The sequence below is a fragment of the Natrix helvetica genome (assembly GCF_964273705.1).
Source record: "Natrix helvetica genome assembly, chromosome: 3".
Taxonomy (NCBI): domain Eukaryota; kingdom Metazoa; phylum Chordata; class Lepidosauria; order Squamata; family Natricidae; genus Natrix; species Natrix helvetica.
Window position 1 is genome coordinate 37,122,657 of NC_138549.1, and position 19,700 is coordinate 37,142,356.

Consider the following 19,700-nt stretch of genomic DNA (forward strand, 5'->3'; position numbering starts at 1 on the left):
AAAGTAATACTATATTTACTATCTTTCTTGAGCACTTTTTCATGGAATTAACTGTTTTAACTCTAGTGATTAAAATACTCACTTTCTGTACAATCTTTTAGTAATGCTTCAGTGATTTTGAATCTCAATGAACTGGCTACTCCGGGTGCTTTTCCTGCAATCTTCATGCTTTCTGTTGTTCCTTGTCCTTTAACCATTATAACATCTATTACTGTTAAATTATTTCTATAAAACAAAAGCAATAGAATCATTATAAAATTAACCACGTAACAATGTTTAACTATTTTGAAGCTATTCCACAATTTCAATTTCAATCAGAATAGAGCTGGTAGGGACCTTGGAGGTCTTCTAGTCCAACTCCCTGCTCAAGCAGGAGACCTATACCATTTCAGACAGGTGGCTGTCCAGTCTCTTCTAAAAAACCTCCAGTGATGAAGAACCTACAACTTCTGACTGCAAGCTGTCCCACTAGTTAATTGTTCTCACTGTTAGGAAGTTTCTCTTTAATTCCAGGTTGCTTCTCTCCTTGATTAGTTTCCATCCATTGTTTCTTGTCTTGCCTTCTAGTGCTTTGGAAAATAAGTTCACCTGGGACTTCCGGTGGCAACATAGGTGCTGATAGACGTTCCTTTGGGAACCCCAGCCCCGAGATTGCGTTAAGCTGCTAGAACAGCATAAACCAGCTGTCTGACAGTTTGAAAACTCTCCCCTCGGGAAAAGAGGGGGAGGTGAGCAACAGTGTAAGGGTAGAGCTCCCTTAGACCCACAGGAGTAATTCTGGGGGTTGAAAGGCAAGAGCCCCCCTGCAGCCCGATAGTGCTCCGCTCCAGGGGCGTCTCTGCATCGGCAGAACAAAACACCACTCCTGCTATCAATGTATTAATCTACATTTGAATAAGAAGCAGGCGGAGCGAAAACAGGAGTGATTATAATCGCAAGTACAAAACTTAACTCAGATTTACTATAACTTCCTTCTGTGAAGATTAAGGGGGATAAAAGGGAAGATGGCGCCTGAACATCAAAGGGCATGGTGAAAGTGATACTTAAGAAGCAAAGTATCTGTTAAGTGCTTGCTAAAGTTGTAAAAAGAATCAAGAGCTCGAGATTAAACAAAACAGCGTTGGTTTGCTAACAAGCTATAAAAATTAACAAATCTGGGGGGTTCGGTGGACTTTTTGGATAAGCAATTTGGCCGCTGAAAAGTTTGATTTGAGTATTTGGAAATGGCTTCAGAGCAAACTAAATTAACTGCCTCTAAGAGTGCTGGAAGCTCTCCAGCCCAGACACAAAAATTGCAATCTTTATTACCCCCAGCAGAAACATTAACACTTGAAGCCCTCCAAAGTAACCTTCAAAATGCCTTAAAGGAAAAAGCTTCTGCTCTGGAAGGCAAAATTACTAAAGCCCTTAAAGATGTGTCTAACGAAATGTCTGAAATTAAGGACTTAATCCAAACTCGCAACCAGCAAATAAGGGAAGATATAGTGGATGCATTTAAGGGTTTGCTTGGTTACGTAACATCACTGGAGGATAGAGTGGAAGAAATCAATCAGTTCAATGTGAATTTGGAGAACAAAGTTGTAGACATTCAAAGCAAGATTGATAAGTCAGAGGCAGAAGTCACAATGACACAATATAGAGCTATGGAGTTTGCTTTGAGAATAAGAGGCTTGAAAGAAAGTAACCAAGAAAATTTGAAAGAGATTTTTGCGGAAGCTTTTGTCCAATTAATTGGTGAATCCAAGACCGAATATGACTGGCAGATGGACAAAATTTACCGCGTAAATTCATGAATTGCCAGACGGAGACAACTACCAAGAGATATTGTAATCTATTTTATTACCAGGAAAATAAGAAATGGGATACTACAAGCGATGTTTAAAAACAAATTGCATGTCGCAGGTCAAGAGGTGACAGTATTAAAGGAAATTCCCCCTAAAATGTTAAGATCTAGAAAGGATTATGCATTCCTAGTGGATGAACTCAGAACTCGCCAGATACAGTACAGATGGGAGGTTCCAGAAGGATTGGTGGTGAATTACTTAGGAGAAAGATATCGTCTTAGCTCAGTCTAGAAAGCAAGAGATTTTTACAGCAATGTATTAAAGGCTGGACACCCTCCATCTCCAGGATCTAGAGGAAGAAAAGAAGCAGGGGAAGATAAAACAGGAAGATATCCAGGCACAAGCGGGTGCTGCTCAAACCCTGGACTTACTTGAGACAGAAGAAATCATGGAACAAAGACAAACCCGAGCGGTTACCAAACGTAAAGAGCAAGAATTAAAGATGCAACAAGCCCAGACAACAATCTAAGAAACTATAAGCATAAATACAGAAGTTCTGGGGGGAGTCAGACCGAAGAAGAAACTCCAGCAGGATTTCCAGGTGGCTCTTAAAAAGCTTCAGGGGGCTGAAGATGACAATTAAATTTCTAACCTGGAACATTAATGGTTTAAACTCACCACAAAAAAGGAAAAAAAATATTCCACTATCTGAAACAATTTAAAAATGATGTGATTTGTCTGCAAGAAACACATATTAGAACACAGGATCAGAAATATCTGATGAATGCAAGATTGGGACTACATTTTGTGGCATCTGCTCCGGAGAAGAAAAATGGTATAGTTATATACTTAAGAAAAGATTTAAAGGCTGAATTAATTGAAGCAGATCCTCAAGGAAGATATATTGCAATTGAACTATTAATAGAAGGAAAGAAAATACTTTTAACAGGAGTATATGCCCCCAATCAACAACAAGAAATTTTTTACAAGTTGCTTCATACCAAATTAATACAATGGGATTATAGATCGTGTATATTACTGGGTGATTGGAACGGAGTATTGGACACCATGAAGGACAAGAAGAGACTTCTGCAAAATACTCAAACACGAGCAAAATTCTATACTAGACTGTATGCTGGTGATAAAATACAAGGTTTAGATATAGATAGATATTTGGAGAAAGGGAAAATCCCTATAGTTACAGATGAGCAAAGGGAAACACTGAATCAACTGGTAACCACGGAGGAAACTCTTCTGGCTATTAAGCAGTTAAAAATTGGCAAGGCCCCTGGTACAGATGGATTGACAGCGGTTTATTACAAAAAGTTACAATTAGAAATGGTAGAACCTCTTAAGGAATTATTTAATAAAATTCAATTGGAAGGAAAGGTACCACCATCTTGGAGAACAGCCTTTATTTCCCTGATTCCGAAAGAAGATCAGGATCACACTCAGCCAAAAAACTACAGGCCTATATCATTACTTAATACAGATTATAAAATTTTTGCTAAAATATTAGCAAATAGGCTGATGTCAGTTATACAACAAACGATTCACAATGATCAATCTGGTTTTATACAGGGGAGATAAATGAAAAGTAATGTAAGACAAATTGTTAATATATTGGAATATTTGGGGAAGAATAACCAAGTCCTCGCAGTGCTTATATTCTTAAGATGCGGAGAAAGCATTTGATTGAGTGAATTGGCAATTTCTAATGAAAATAATACAAAAGATGCAGCTTGGAGAGTATTTCACACAATCTATCAAGGCAATATACCAGAAACAGACAGCACAAATTATAGTTAATGGTAGCTTAACAGAATCCTTTAAAATTGAAAAAGGAACAAGACAGGGGTGTCCCCTGTCTCCATTATTATTTATCTTAACCTTGGAGTTATTGTTGAACAGAATATGTGGGTCAGATGATCTACAAGGAATTAAAATTAGGCATTATGAATATAGAGTATGAGCATTTGCGGACAACTTGGTTGTAACTTTAACCCAACCGGGGAAATCAGCTATAGGTTTAATGAATATAATTAATCAATATGGTCAAGTATCTGGGTTTAAAATAAATCTAGGGAAAACAAAGATGATAGTTAAAAATATGACCATAAATCAAAAAGAAGAATTAGAAAGAGTAACAGGATGTGAGATAGTAAAAAAGGTTAAATATTTAGGAGTTCATATTACAACCTCAAATGGGAAATTATATAATTATGAACCATTATGGCATAAAATACAGACAGAGATGACTAAATGGAAAAAACTACAATTGTCTTTGTTGGGAAGGATAGCAGCAGTAAAAATGAACGTTTTGCCCAATTTTCTATTTCTTTTTCAAATGATACCAATACTCAAAAAAGATGCAAATTTGGAAGAATGGCAGAAAGGTATTAATAATTTTGTTTAGGCAGGGAAGAAACCGAGAATAAAACTTAAAATAATGCAAGATATATGTGAAAGGGGAGGTTTGAAAATGCCCAACTTAAAATTATACTATGAAGCAGTAGTTTTATCAACAATTAGCGATTGAATTAATTTAACAGAGGATAGAATACTGAATATTGAGGGATATGATTTGGTATACGGTTGGCATGCTTACTTAATATATGATAAGAAGGTGGACAAGATTTTTAAAAGCCATATTTTAAGGAATGCTCTACTGCGTGTCTGGAAAAAATATCAATATAAGTTAAATGATAAGATACCTATGTGGGTAGTGCCCAGACACGCAGTAGAGAATGTAAGTATAGAACAAAAACAGGATGTACCGTAATTACATATAGAGAGCTTCTTAACATAGAAAGAGGTGTATTACAGCTAAAGCCTTTGAATGTACTAAGAGAGGAAAGGGTAATTCAAACCTGGTTTCAGTATGGACAGTTACAGGCTAGATGGAAAAAAGATCAAAAAATTGGTATCATGCAAAATGAGGATAATTTGGTAAAACAAATTAGGGACCAGGGTCAAATGCATATAAAAAGGTTGTATAATGTACTGATAGAAATAGATTCTGAAACAGAGTTAGTTAAAGATTGTATGATAAAATGGGCACAAAACTTTAAAGAACCAATAATGATGGAAACATGGGAAAAGATTTGGGCAAGAAATGTAAAATTTACGCAAGCTCAAAACTTGAGAGAGAATTTCTATAAGATGTTTTATAGATGGCATTTAGATCCTAAAAAGTTAGCTTGTATGTATCCGAATTTACAACCTAAATGTTGGAGATGTGACTGTGCTGACGCTACGTATTACCATATATGGTGGACTTGCAAACAAGTTAAAGCATTTTTGATAAAAATATGGTGGATTATTCAAAATATTCTTAAAAAGAGGATAAAGTTCACTCCCCAGCTGTTCTTGTTAGGGATAATTACTGACGTACAATTATAGACACTAATTTGATTCTGAATTTAACAACAGAAGCAAGATTGCTGGTGGCGCAGTACTGGAAGAAGGAAGAGTTGCCTACTATTCAAGAATGGACGTTAAAAGTAGTAAATTTAGCAGAGATGGCCAAAATCTCAGCATATCTCAAGGACCATTCAGATGAGAAATACAAGTTGGAATGGAGAAGATGGATTGAATATATTCAAAATAAATATCGGACTAAGAAATTCCAATTAGCTTATGAGTGAAAGAACAAGGATTGATATAATTTATCTAAAGATAGTTTAACAAAAGTAGAGTTAAAGTACAAGAGGAGGAAGATGTTAAAGTTAAAGTTAGTTAGCTTATGTTAGCGTATGATTGTTAAATGTTTATACCCTGTATTTTGCTCTGGGAGGTTGGGGGGAGGGAGGGTTGGAGGGGGGTGGGATCGGGGTGGAGGGAGGGGAGGGGATACATTTGTAAAATTTATTAAAACTCTTTAATTAAAAAAAAAAAGTAAGTTGACTCCTTCTTTGTGGCAGCCCCTCCAATACTGCAATACTGTCACCCCCCCCCCCGTCCTTCTTTTCTCTAGAATAGCTATACCAATTCCTGCAACCGTTCTTCATATGTTTTTGTATCCAGGCCTTTAATAAATCTTAGTTGCTCTTCTTTGCAAATTTCAAAAGTCTCAACATCTTTTTTTATAATGTGGTAACCAAAACTGGATGCAATATTCCAGGTGTATCTTACTATGGATTTACAAAACGGTAGTAACACTTCATGTGCTTTTGATTCTATGCCTCTGTTTATAAAACCAAGGACTGTATTAGCTTTTTTGGTTGCTGCTGCACACTGCTGGCTCATGTTTCAGTGATTGTCCACTAGGATTCTCTCCCAAATTATTAGTTTACGATGGCAATTGTGCCTACAATTTCCATCACTAAGCGATGTGGTCATAAAGTGCATCATTATGAGATCACATTGCTTTTGATGGCAATCCTGGCAGTCCTGGCTATCATTACAACCCTACGATAGTGATGGCTAACCTTTTTGGTGCCGAGTGCCCAAAGCGCACAGGCATCCCCAAAATGCAATGCAAGTGCCCCCTCCTGCACATGCACCCCCCTTCGCCCATTTTTAGCTTCTAGGTTGGTGCAGAAGACTTTCCAGGCCCAAAACAGGCAGGGGATTGCTTATCATGGGGTCAAATGTTTGATAAAATGCAGCTATCTCTCTTCATGCAAATATGTTTTCTACATGATAATCAATACATAAATAAAATACAATCTTAGTTAATTATCTTTCCTCTAATGCAAAATATTTATGAAAAAGAATATTGTAGTTGATTTGATGACACGAATATATATAGCAATATGTACATTAAAGATAGATTATTTGTTGTTTTAGGAGAAGTAGTTCTATAAGTTGGATCAGGTATACATACAATACTTGTAACAAAACATTTCACCTAATTTCTTATACAGCTACAAAATAATTGCAAGTCATGTTGACTAATCAACCTGTAAAAAGTATAGTCAAAATTCAGAAGTAATATTTGTGTTAATTATATTCAGAAAGCATACTATACCTGATAATTATTAGGGATGAAACAGTTTTATTAAGGATTGGAGTGAATTTTACTTTAATAGATTTTCTCTCACCAGGTTTTAAAATTACATTTAAAACTGACTGCCGAGACAACCCTTCTATAAATCCTGTGGAGCTCTGCAATGTCTGACCCTTTGAAAAGAGAACAAAATTCAGAAGTTGTAGAATTGTATAAAATGCAACATATATTAGAAATCTTAACTTTCAGTATATAAAAAACAAATCCATATATTTAGTAAATACATGAGAGTCCTAATGACCAAAGCACAATTTGCAGATGTGCATATTCAGATAGAATTCAATATTTTGGTTTGTCACTGACTTCTTTCAGTAGCAAGACTAATTTTGGTATCAGAGCTACATTTAAAAATATCTCTTTGGTTTCTGAGAGATGTATAGAACATGGCATCAATATAGTGATTTAGCAGAATGGAAATTTTGTTTTGTTCTTATTTTGTGAAGTAAACTTTAACTTAACATTTTTGGGCAACTTACTACAGCGGGGAGAGGAATGGGCCCATGGTCCAAGGGCTGTTCATTCTGCTTTGGGATATTCATTAAGTGCATAGTGGAAATACAATTTGAACCAGGAATTCTAAATATATAGTTCTTATTTGTAATTACTATATTATACCAAGATTGACATCTGAAGAAAATCAAGAAGTGAGGGTTACTTACACAATTTCTAGAAACTTGAAATTCTAATGTCTTCAAATTGATGTCTCCTGTTTTACTTAAATTAAATCTAAAAGAAACATATTTTATTAGCCACTTTTATGCATTTAGAAAAATAAAATTTATTTGAGGAAATACCTTTGAAAAGATATATTAAAAATATATTTGAATAATATTCTAGGTTAATTACACTCCATAGTAAAACTATGAAATATTTTTCCTTAAAGAACTTGTTTCAAAGTTGCAGGTGCAGCTAAACAATCAAAGATTCATCCCTTTTTATGCATATACAATGCATATCAAGCAGAAGCAGAGCTTTGATCCCATGGTCACCCCTCTTATTTTGAAACCAGTGACCATCACTAAGGACACCCCAATCATATGATTGGGGGGGGGAATCCTTTTTTCAAATGTGGTTATGCATTAAGCAGACAGAAAAACACACAAGGAACTTATAATTAAAATATAAATGGCATCAAGGCAATGGAACATAGAGTTAATCTTCTTATCAACCCTGTTAATATCAAACGTTACCTGTCAAGTAGCTTATCTACAAAGACTGATGGATTACAGTACAGCGCTATGGGAAGAAGCTGAGCAAAAACGGGAACATCCGCAGGATTTTCTAGAACAATTTCTTCTTCCTAATGGAACAAATTTAAATTCAGATTTATTGTATAAAAGGGATAAAAAATATTAAGCTTTACTCTATTAACAATGCCAAGACTTACAGAAGAACCATTTGTATTGGTAAGTGAGAAATCCAACTGGTGCTGTGAGCCAAGTAAAGAGGGCCAGGCCAATTTTGCTGTGATTGTGGATGTCACAGCCTTTTGAAGATCTGTGTCCACTTCAAATACAGCACTCAGCCTAGATATTAAAAAAAGTTAAACAAACAAAAAAGTAACAGTAGGTCATGGAATTCACATAATATAAAAACCATAATTTCACAATTCTGCATTACATTTTGATTTTAAAAAGAATTATATTTCATTAAAATACAGTATATTATCAACTCTAGTTATAGAGATATAATGACACAAAGGAACATAATACTGAGAAAGACATAAAACATTTTGCATAGTAAAATAATGAAACTATTCTATATATAATTGGCATATGTCCGTCTCTGAGGGAGATGGGAGTTCAAAAATATGAAAAATAAATGAAAATAAATAAATATGGAAATTGGAAGATTTGTTTAAAACGGCTACGGTGCATAGCTCACACATTTAATGAATGGAACCATTATTAGTAAAGGTCACTATTAGTGGCACATGCTTCTACAGTACGGAATCAAAGAATTTATGAACCACAATATGACTAAATAGAAGCATTCACAAGATGCTAAAATCAACTATCTCACAAACACATACTCTGATTCTTTGAACCATTTAAAAGACTGATAAAAGCAGAATTCTTTACAATATAATCTTTGTGCATGTGCACATTTCTGTGTGTCAAAAAGATCAAGACAGCAAGTGTGAATGTACAATCAAAACCCCACCTATTTTTTGCATTAAGCACTCATTTATAAAGTTGAAGCATTGTTGCTCACTTATCTCTATCTTGACTTGCTGACCACCTCTGTGGGCATGCCTAGTATAACTAAGGAAAAACACTTGTTACCGTTTTAATCTATAATAAATTCTCCAGAATATTTGTTGAATCGTTTCTTAAGTTTCTAGTTTCTAAACTGATTGTTGCTATTTCATTAAAAAATAATTTCTTTTATGCTTCTTATTTGCTTAATACATATAATTTACAACATCTTAACAAGCAAATAAAATGATGTTAAAAAATCAGAGTTAACTCAAATGTAACTGTATTTTAAAATAAACTCACTGATCGTTTGAATAATCTCTTATTCCAATCCATTCTCTGAATAAATTATCATGCAACTCCCAATCTAAATCCCATGCATCTTCTTGCATTGACACACTGTGCTGTACTTTTGATTCAGCTAGAGAAAAAAACAACCACCAATAAATGATTTAATCCAAAATGCCTTCAATAATAGCACTTTTAATAGTTAATTATAGAAATAATTACTTACATTTACTCAGAAAAGGCAAACCTACATAACAGTGGTTTCCACACTGTAAACCAGGATCAAAATAAATATTAGCTATCTGAAAAATATAAGCAAGATGGAAACAACCTGAATAACAATATATCTTGGGACAGCAAATATAACATATTTTAGTGTACTCCCAATACCGGCAGAAATATACTTGAAACTATAAAGTAAAACTGAGAAATACTTCCCATTTGTATACCTGAGAATCTCAAAATCCTGTTAGTGCTTTTATATATGGAATAGGGGATTTCAAAGATGTGTGAGATAGTTTGTGATCTACAGAAGCCATTTCTACATGAGCCTCAATAAATACATACAAACTACGTCAACCAATGCAATAATTTCCTTCTTACTGATTCCAGTAAAAAGAGACAAAAAAACTCCCATAAAGACCGAAAACTAAAGGAACGAAAAACAAAAACAAAAAAAAAACCCCTTCCCTTTCCCCATCTCCCTTTATGCCTATAGCAGACTTGATAAATGATGACAATTCCACAGATAACTCTGTTCATATGAATCATATTCAAATGTTCAAACCTTTGATTTTTTCCCTGGTTCTAGATCTTCCTTGTTACTTCGTATTCTCTTGTAATAAAACCGAACATCTTCTGATAATGATCGGATCTGCTGTATTTTTACCTTCTGCGAGAAATAATTCATAAGACTCAAACTCTGATGAACTGCCTTGCCCTAGAAGAAGAAATATTTTTCCTTTTAATGCTTTTGTGCCCATAGTGATCACATTCTGACACATTTATTGAAGCAGACAAAACATTTAAATTGTTTGAAGTGTTCAGAGACCACTATTAGAACATTCTCTATAATTATCATTTAGGCTATTTTAAGCCACACCAGTTGAATGATTTTCTACATAGTTTAAATGATCACAAGTTAAGAAATTTTTTCACGCAAGTGTTTCAAAATCTGCCAATTTATTAAAGTGTTTAGGATTGAACTGTTTAGTCAGAGGATAATGAACTGTAAAAGTAGATAAACACTCAGAAAATCTTTCAATATTACAGCTAAGGTATTCTAATTACCCTGATTTATTGTAATGCACTCAACCTAACACTCATTAACATAAAACCACATGAAGAAATTAGGGTTGCAAAATCATAATTGTTTACGGAAATGCTTGTGAAAACAGAAACCAATTATTTGTTTAGATATTTATATAAGGAATCCTTCGGAACTGGCCATACAGAGACAATAGAAAGTTGCAGCTCACCAACAAGAAGGTCACAGGCTCATCAGAAAGCCATAAAAGGTATATACAACATAATTATATGACCACAATATTTCTTTTGATCTTTTGGTCAATAAACCAAAAGATAACAAGTAAATTGGATAAAAAGAATGACATACAATTGAGGCTTTAGTCATAATGTTCTGACTTGTTGTCTGTTTTATATAAGATATTCATCTAGGCTAAGGTATATACTTTGTTGCTATACTGTATAAAGTGAGTGAACTTTCAGAGTGCCTCTATGCTAAAACTAAGCCATCATTTGTGGACCAAATTGATATGTCTTTTCTGTATATCTCTTCAAATATGTTCTGGGTTCAAGCTCAGAAATCTTCCAGCAAAGACATGGAGATGTGCAAGAAGTTAAATAAGGTACCGTATTTTTCAGAGTATAAGACGCACTGGAGTATAAGATGCACCAAGGTTTTAAAGAGGCAAATTTTAAAAAAAGTAGGTAGGTAGATAGAGGGAGAGAGAAGGAGAGAAAGAGAGAGAAATACAGTAGGTAGGTAGGGAGAGAGAGAGAGAGAGAGAGAGAGAGAGAGAGAGAGAGAGAGAGAGAGAGAGAGAGAGAGAGAGTAGTTAGATAGGTAGGTAGGTAAAGGGATAGAGAGAGAGAGAGAAATAGAGAAAGATAAATACAGTAGGTAGGTAGAGAGAGAGAGAGAGAGAGAGAGAGAGAGAGAGAGAGAGAGAGAGAGAGAGAGAGAGAGAGAGAGTGAGTAGTTAGATAGGTAGGTAGGTAAAGGGATAGAGAGAGAGAGAGAAATAGAGAAAGATAAATACAGTAGGTAGGTAGGGAGAGAGAGAGAGTGTGTGTGTAGGTAGGTAGAGGGATAGAGAAATAGAAATAGAGAAAGAAATACAGTAGATAGGTAGGGAGAGAGAGAGTAGGTGGGTTGATAGGTAGAGGGAGGGAGGGAGAGAAATATAGAGGGAAATACAGTAGATAGGTAGGGAGAGAGAAAGAGAGAGAGTAGGTAGGTAGAGGGAGGGAGGGAGAGAGAGGGGGGGAATATAGTAGGTAGGGAGGGAGAGAGAGAGAGTAGGTAGGTAGGTAGATGTTTCCAGGTGTATTTATCCATGTGCTGGAGAAGGAAATCACTGACAATCTGCAGCACCTAAGACTTTGACACTTGATCAATCTACCGTATTTATCGGCGTATAACACGCACAGGCATATAACACGCACCTTCATTTTAAGAGGGAAATTTCAGGAAGAAAATTTAAATTTCAAATAAAGAACTTTGAAGCAAAATAAGGATAGCTCAGAACTTTTTTTAATTAATATTATTACCACTTATAAGGTAAATAATGTAAAAGGACAGTAAAAGCAACTGTTTTAACAAAGAAACTTGGATATTCTGTTTTTACAATATTAGTATGAATAGTCTTGGAGGTATCTGGATGTAATAGGTGGATAGGCATTAAATGCTGCCTGATCTTCCCCTTAAATTCACCTGCAGTTTTTTTCTCCCTTCAAGAAGAGAGCAAGAACCTATTTTAAAGGCTAAAACTAGACTATCCCCCACCCTCTGATTAGTTACTTTAATAAGGGGTGCAGCAGGACAGAACAGACTGGCTTGTTATCTCCTACTCCAGCCCCTCAAACACCAACACTTCTCTCTATAGTAGATGCAATAAGCTTCAGAATTGGAAGGAATGTCCTTACCATCAAGTTCAGTTAGGAAGGCAAAATCTGTATTACTCCAAAGCGTTACCGCACAGGTACATAGAATGCATAACATAGCAGTGTCCTTGTTATTAAATACAGTTAACGCGAAAGGTCCCCCCCCCTTCTAGCCCTGCGAAAAAGAACTTGCTTCAATCAAATTCTGAACTAAGAGAATAGCGCGAAAGGGCTGATTTTCGGCAAAACGGGATTTAGCGCTTTTTGCTCCTCTCTCGGCAAAAGGACTCCGGTCAGACTCCAGCGCACAGCTTCTCTTCTTTAAAAAAATAAATAAAAAGGAACCGCAAAAGCCAGAAGAGAAAGTTGTATGCAACTGCGTGCCTTCTGCACTACGAAGTGGCTCGGGAAGAGCTGGCGGCTGCCTGTAGGTGAAAGAGCCGCTAGACGCGCCATAGGTTAGAGCTTTGGGGAAAGGGGCGCGCAGGTCCAAATGGAAACTGGGTCTTCCGCAACCGATGCCTTAAAGCGATGCAAGGGACACGCCGGAGGCACTCACCCCGGAGGATCCCCGGTGCATCCATCTTCCTTGAAGGGCGATGGAGGAGAGTTGGGAGATTTCCCCCTTGAGCCAGAACGTCAGCGGTGGGGATCCTAAAAGCGGCGAGGATGAGCCACAAGAGTGGCAGGCAATTCCCCAAATCTCTCCCCTTCCCTCGTCTCTCTTCTCCTCCTCCGACCCCCCTCCCCAGTCGAAAGAAAGCAGAGCACGCTGCGCCGCCGCCGCTGCTGCCAATGCACCAGGCTGGCGGCGCAGGAGGAGATGACGCAAAGGGCCGTGCGCTCCCCACCAAAAAAGTGCTTCTCCCGGACGAAGATGGCGGCAACTTAGCGCAGGGCCCCAAGATGAGGGTGGCCCCCGGGCGGCAGGAGGCAACCAAATCTGTGCCGCGAGCTGAGAGGGATCGTGCCCGGTGGGAGCTTCAGCCAGAGCCACAGCAACCGCAGCGCAGTGGCACCAACGCTCCTAGCAGCCGCTGTGCGGTATTATATCGGCGTATAACACGCATACATCATTTGCCCCCTATTTTTCAGGGGGAAAAGTGCGTGTTATACGCCAATAAATACGGTAATTCTCATCCATCAGTTAAAGAGCTTTCCAAAAGGGGGGGGGGAGTTTTTGCACTCTGCAAACCTCCAAAAACGGCCCGTTTTTTGCAAAAACGGGCCCTTTAAAAAAGAAGAAGGCATGAATAGCCTTGAGGGGGATTGCAGAGTGCTGGGGGGGGGGGAACGAGCAAAAAATGGCCTGTTTTTCACAAGAAATGGCCCATTTTTCAGAAAAACAGGCCTGTTTTTTGTCAAACAAATTGCATGAATAGCCTTATGGAGGCTTATAGAGTGCTGTTGGGGGGGCTGGAGGAGAAACGGCCCATTTTTGCTCATTTCTGCCCTCCCCAGCCCCCAGGAGCTCTCTGAAAGCCTTCATAAGGACATGCACAGCCGTTTTGTTGAAGGAGGCGGGCTTCGGGAGGCAAAATATGATGTATTCAGTGTATAAGACGCACCCAGATTTTCAGCCTTTTTTGAGAGAAAAAAGTGCTTCTTATACTCCGAAAAATACGGTAAGTCTACTGATGTAAAACATAATTTAGCTTATTCTCCCTTTTCTCCATTTTACAAATTACTCTACTCTAGTTAAACTGACAAGAGTATAAGCATTTATATTTTTGAATGTGCAGTAGCATGGGAATTACTTGCACTTATTCTTAAAGAACATAAAAAGAAATTGCCTTGAATCAAAAATAAGGCCAAAAAACCTGTTTTAACAAAGTTGCTTATTAAGTCAGAAATATAATTGAAACACTTAATATTACTTCTTAGAGATTAGTGTTACTCAGCCTTTTATAATTATGAATGAACCAGTTAGGAAAGCACACCAAGTTTGCTAAAAAATAAAGACAATCCAACATTTAATTGCCTCATAGTGCAAAGCAGTCAATGAATTCCTGCAGTATCAGCATACCATTTATTTAGCAAAACTTTCCTCTAACCTAACACGAAAGCTAAAAACCAAGAAGAATCTTTTGAAAATGCCAAATAATAGCTTACCGGAAAGGAAGGTGGAAGCAGAATGTGTTTTGGAGAGCAACTCAAGGAGCCTACAGCAACAACAGCCTTCACAGGAATTGTTAGGATCTAAAGAAAAGGGAGGAAGCAATATACAAATGTAATAATCTGAATCTTAGATTAATTTTTGTATCAACACATTTCTACTGATAATATTTTATGCACTATGAAAATCTATTTTGTAAAACATATGTACGCTTAGGTTTCCTTAAAAATGTCCACCATTCTTTTCAAAGATCGACTACTCCAGAATTGAAAATCAGAAACAAAAAAAAAATTCATACCTTCCTGTATCAGATTTGTGATTAAGAAGCTAGTGCTTCTTAAAGAAATCAAACTGCCCTGTGCTTTGCATTTTTGGGGGGTCTGGGTCATTTTTATGTTATAGCAATTTAGTACTTTTCCTGTGTACTTGGCCAAGTTATAAAAATATCAAATTAATGTAACTTACTTTCAGAAAACAAACTTATAAAAAGAAGTAAAACTTCTGGTTTTGACAGAAGTTGTTCATACAGGCAGTTCTCAATTTACAACCACAACTGGGACGCTATGTTGGCCGCTGAGCAACACAGTCGTTAAGCAAGATGCCCATGCAATTGCTTCACTCAACAACTGCAGTTCTGGCACTCCAGTTACAGTCATTATACGATCTCCTAGAAAGTTAAGTGGAACTCAATTCCTCGCCACAGGAAGCCCTTTCACTCTCAAATGTTCCTGAAGTCTACCAAAGGATGCCACCTCATTTCTGTGCAAGTTGTATGTAGGATGCACAGCAGACTGTAGATAGAGCTGGAACCCTTAAGATTTCTCTTCTTTTCCTGCAGCCTACTGAGGAATTTCAGCTCCCCTCCATCTGTAACCCTCCTTGCTGGCTTCCCCATTAGAAGCTGGCAGAAAAGACTGCAAATGTTCATCACATGATCATGGGGAACTTAATAACCAGGCGAAAATGTGACCTAGTTGCCAAGCACCCAACATGCAGTCAAATAATAGGGGGGGGGGGATGTTTTAGGGGCTGTGAAGCACTCTTTTCATTCTCTATTTGAACAATGTTTAAATGATCATTCATAAGTCAACGGTTATCTCTAAAATAGTAATCAAGGATTATAACAAATAATAGCAAAAAAAGATCAGTAGTTGTAAATCAAAATAGCTATCTGGAAGTACACGTGTTTTTCCTTTTTAAATTTGTTTAGTTTGGTTTCTACTTTCATACGTAATACTTCCAGGCTCAATATAATTTACATAATATAATATAATATAATTTACAATTTAGAAATACCTCATAATCTGTTGTGATTTGTATAGCTCCATCATGGATCCCTTCAAGTTCTTTTGGTAATAATCTTACTCTGAATACAGTATATGAACCAGGCATCAATGTTACCTGAAAAATAAAAGTAATTATATACTCCAACTTAGTCTCCTATTCCCCCTCCCCCCCAAAATTAAGAGTTATCTGAATGATTTCTATGCTTTATTCATTTGCTTTAGATGTAAATTGCCCATCAATTGTTATTTGTATCAGACAATATATTTTAGAACAACTGTGTTCAGCTCAAATTATCTTGAAGGCTGCATGCATATTTATTATTATCCCAATGGACACAGCACTGAAATCTGATAAGGCTCTGAATTCTTGTAATTAAAACAAATACTGCAAAAAAGTATGCAGTTCCTCCTTTTTCTGTAGTTTTGTGGCAATAAGGCATTTCTTAATACTGCAGCAGCAATAATATTAATTGAAGTCTACAATCAGCACAATGCTGGCATAACTGCTTATTCTTTCTGAGAATGATTGAGCATCCCCATAGTGAACCTAAATGGCCTTACGATGCAGAGGATATCCAGATCCTATTATTGCTTATCTGATGAGGAGTTTCTTAACTAAGATACCAGAAAAAGCCTTAGACCAGTGCAGGAACTTGACCCACCTGTCATTACCACAGTTCTCACTGCTATAGCTTCAGGATGAGAAGTGTGGTTCTGTATCTGGGTGGGTTAAGCTGAGAGTTGACTTCACTTTAGTTGCATATAAAGAAATTCCTGCTCCCTGCTCCCACTGTCACATTTATCCTTGCTTTAAATTAAGAAGAATGGTGATGAACTTGGCATGACCCCAGCAATGGTGTGAAGATGTCTTGATGTAAAGTTAGGAGTGCAGGTATCCCTGAGCTTACCTGTCCAGGAACAAAGCAGTGCTTCCTATTCTAAGTCATAGAAAGGTGGAACTTTAGCAGTTGTGGTAGAAATTAGCTGCCCCTGGTCTGTCCTATGACAAGTTGCAGTTTGAGATCACTGCATAGCACACTTTGTCATCAGACTAACAAAGAATTGGAAATGTGTTGCCTTCCTGCTTTTTATCATTCTTCTCTAGCAGTGATTGATGAAAAGGCTCACAAAATAATCTTGAAGCTGGATGCAGTATGCAGTCACTGTTTTAGACATATTCCTGCACTTTTGTTGGGGGCATTATGGAATTGGTTTGCCATTAATTTATTTCAGAATTTTTTTTTCATTTCCCCAATCAAGCCAACAGCTCTGGAATCCACAGAAAGTCTCCCGTCAAAACATTATCAGACAGCCCTGCTTATCTTCCAAGATTAGCCAAGGTTAGATTATCAAATGAGGGTATTTTTATTTTTATCACTTTGAAATAAATTTCTACTTTTTTTTAACAGGTGGAAGAGTCAAGACTACCAGGAATTGCTTCTTATCTTGTGAAAACAACAGACACATTAAATATACTGGGATCAACTATGTTATTAAAAGTTTAAATCATAATACATGTTTTTTAACTAGAGAATAAATTCAATAGGTAGTAAGGAACTTCAAGAAATATGTAACTTACCGAAGTTTGATCCAATATACTGGCCTTTTCCAAGTCTGGAAGACTAGCAATTATTGTAGTTCTATTGCCTTTTTCAGCAGCTAGGAGTTCTATGGTCAAACCATCACCTATAATATTCCAGCTTTTTAGGAAAAGCTTAAAAAAATAGGATAGCATTAGCATAAATATGAATGATTGATAGATAGATAGATAGATAGATAGATAGATAGATAGATAGATAGATAGATAGATAGGAAGGAAGGAAGGAAGGAAGGAAGGAAGGAGGGTTCTTACCTGAATTGGGTTACTGTTAAGCACTGCAAACATAATTGTGCTAGTTTCCGTGGCACTTAATATACCAAAGTCAATTATTTGTTCATCAGGTTTTTGGGGCAATATAAAATACTAAAAAGAATAACAATATTAATTGTATTAAAAGAAGATACCTCATATATCTGTTAATATAGTGACTAGCCCAAATTTTATTGCCACACCAACATTATTTATTCACTAGAATATTTAGATGTGTATAAATAATCATTGTAATAACATTGTATTTGCCTTTCAGCTATCTGGCTTGAGATCACACCTCTACAGAAAAGCCAGTATCTGAATTCACTAGTGTGCCAAGTCAAGATGTTTAAATGGAGCAGTATAAGTAACTAAACCCTATGTTCTAAAACTATTATGCAGGTTCATTTCTGTCCTACCCACTTTAAATATGCATATATATATACACATACATATATACACATACATACACACATACATACATACACACAGTTGCAAGAAAAAGTATGTGAAGCCCTTGGGATTACGTGTTTTGCATGAATTGGTCATAAAATGTGCTCTGAACTTCATCTAAGTTACAACAATAGAAAAACATAGTCTGCTGAAAATAATACTACACAAACATTAGATGTTGTCATGGTTTAATTGAACATAACATGTAAACATTCACAGTGCAGGGAGGAAAAAGTATGTGAACCGTTGGGTTTAATAACTGGTTGACCCTCCTTTGGCAGCAATAACCTTAACCAAATGTTTCTTGTAGTTGCAGATCAGACCTGCACAACGATCTGGAGTAATTTTGGACCACTCCTCTTCACAAAACTGTTTCAGTGTAGCAATATTCTTGGGATGTCTGGTGTGAATTGCTCTCTTAAGGTCATGCCACAGCATTTCAATCGGGTTGAGGTCAGGACTATGACTGGGCCACCCAGAAGGCGTATTCTGTGCTGTTGAAGCCATTTTTTTTGTTGAATTACTTGTATGCTTTGGGTCATTGTCCTGTTGCATCACCCATTCTCTGCGGAGCTTCAGTTGGCGGACAGATGGTCATACATTTTCCTGCAAAATGTCTTGATAAACTCTGGAATTCATTTTCCCATCAATGACAACAATCCGTCCAGGTCCTGAGGCAGCAAAGCAGCCCCAAACCATGATGCTCGCTCCGCCATGTTTACAGTAGGGATGAGGTTTTGATGTAGGTGTGCTGTGTCTTTTTTTCTCCACATAGTGTTGTGTGTTTTTCCCAAACAACTCAATTTTGGTTTCGTCTGTCCACAGTATATTTTGCCAGTAGTGCTGTGGAACATCCAGGTGCTCTTTTGCAAGCTTCAAACGTGCTGCAATATTTTTTGGGGGGACAGCAATGGCTTCCTTCGTGGTGTCCTCCCATGTACTCCATTCTTGTTTAATGTTTTCCTTATTGTAGATGTGTCAACAAAAATGTTAGCATGTGCCAGAGATTTCTGTAGGTCTTTAGCTGACACTCTAGGATTCTTCTTTACCTCATGAAGCATTCTGCGCTGTGCTCTTGCAGTCATTTTTACAGGACGACCATGCCTAGGGAGAGTAGCAACAGTGCTAAACTTTCTCCATTTGTAGACAGTCTGTCTTACCGTGGACACATGAACATCAAGGCTTTTGGAGATACTTTTGTAACCCTTTCCAGCTTCGTGCAAGTCAACAATTCTTGATCGAAGGTCTTCTGAGAGCTCTTTTCTGCGAGGCATGGTTCACATCAGACAGTGCTTCTTGAAACCAATAAACCCAAAACAGTTGTGTGTTTTTAAAGGGCAGGACAGCTGTCAGCAACACATCCAATATCATCACACTGATTGGAGTCAAGGTTGGCTCACTCCTGGTTCCAATTAGCTCTTGGAGAAGTCATTAGGCTAGGGGCTCACATACTTTTTCCTCCCTGCACGGTGAATGTTTACATGTTATGTTCAATTAAACCATGGCAACATCTAATATTTGTGTAGTATTATTTTCAGCAGATTGTTTTTCTATTGTTGTGACTTAGATGAAGTTCAGAGCACATTTTA

General features: G+C 37.0%; 1 protein-coding gene across 1 annotated transcript in view; it reads right to left on the bottom strand.

Moving 5' to 3' along the window:
- The window catches only part of TMEM131 (transmembrane protein 131), a 93,446-nt gene that overhangs the window by 21,147 nt on the left and 52,599 nt on the right, over nt 1-19,700 (bottom strand). Inside the window, exons 16-27 of the mRNA XM_081946768.1 lie at nt 17,662-17,772; nt 17,389-17,523; nt 15,820-15,924; nt 14,520-14,606; nt 10,069-10,221; nt 9,508-9,583; nt 9,297-9,414; nt 8,183-8,321; nt 7,986-8,095; nt 7,455-7,521; nt 6,757-6,908; nt 83-225 (exon numbers count right to left, since the gene is read on the bottom strand). Coding sequence (XP_081802894.1) covers nt 83-225; nt 6,757-6,908; nt 7,455-7,521; nt 7,986-8,095; nt 8,183-8,321; nt 9,297-9,414; nt 9,508-9,583; nt 10,069-10,221; nt 14,520-14,606; nt 15,820-15,924; nt 17,389-17,523; nt 17,662-17,772 — 1,396 coding nt within the window. The remainder of the gene's footprint in view (nt 1-82; nt 226-6,756; nt 6,909-7,454; nt 7,522-7,985; nt 8,096-8,182; nt 8,322-9,296; nt 9,415-9,507; nt 9,584-10,068; nt 10,222-14,519; nt 14,607-15,819; nt 15,925-17,388; nt 17,524-17,661; nt 17,773-19,700) is intronic.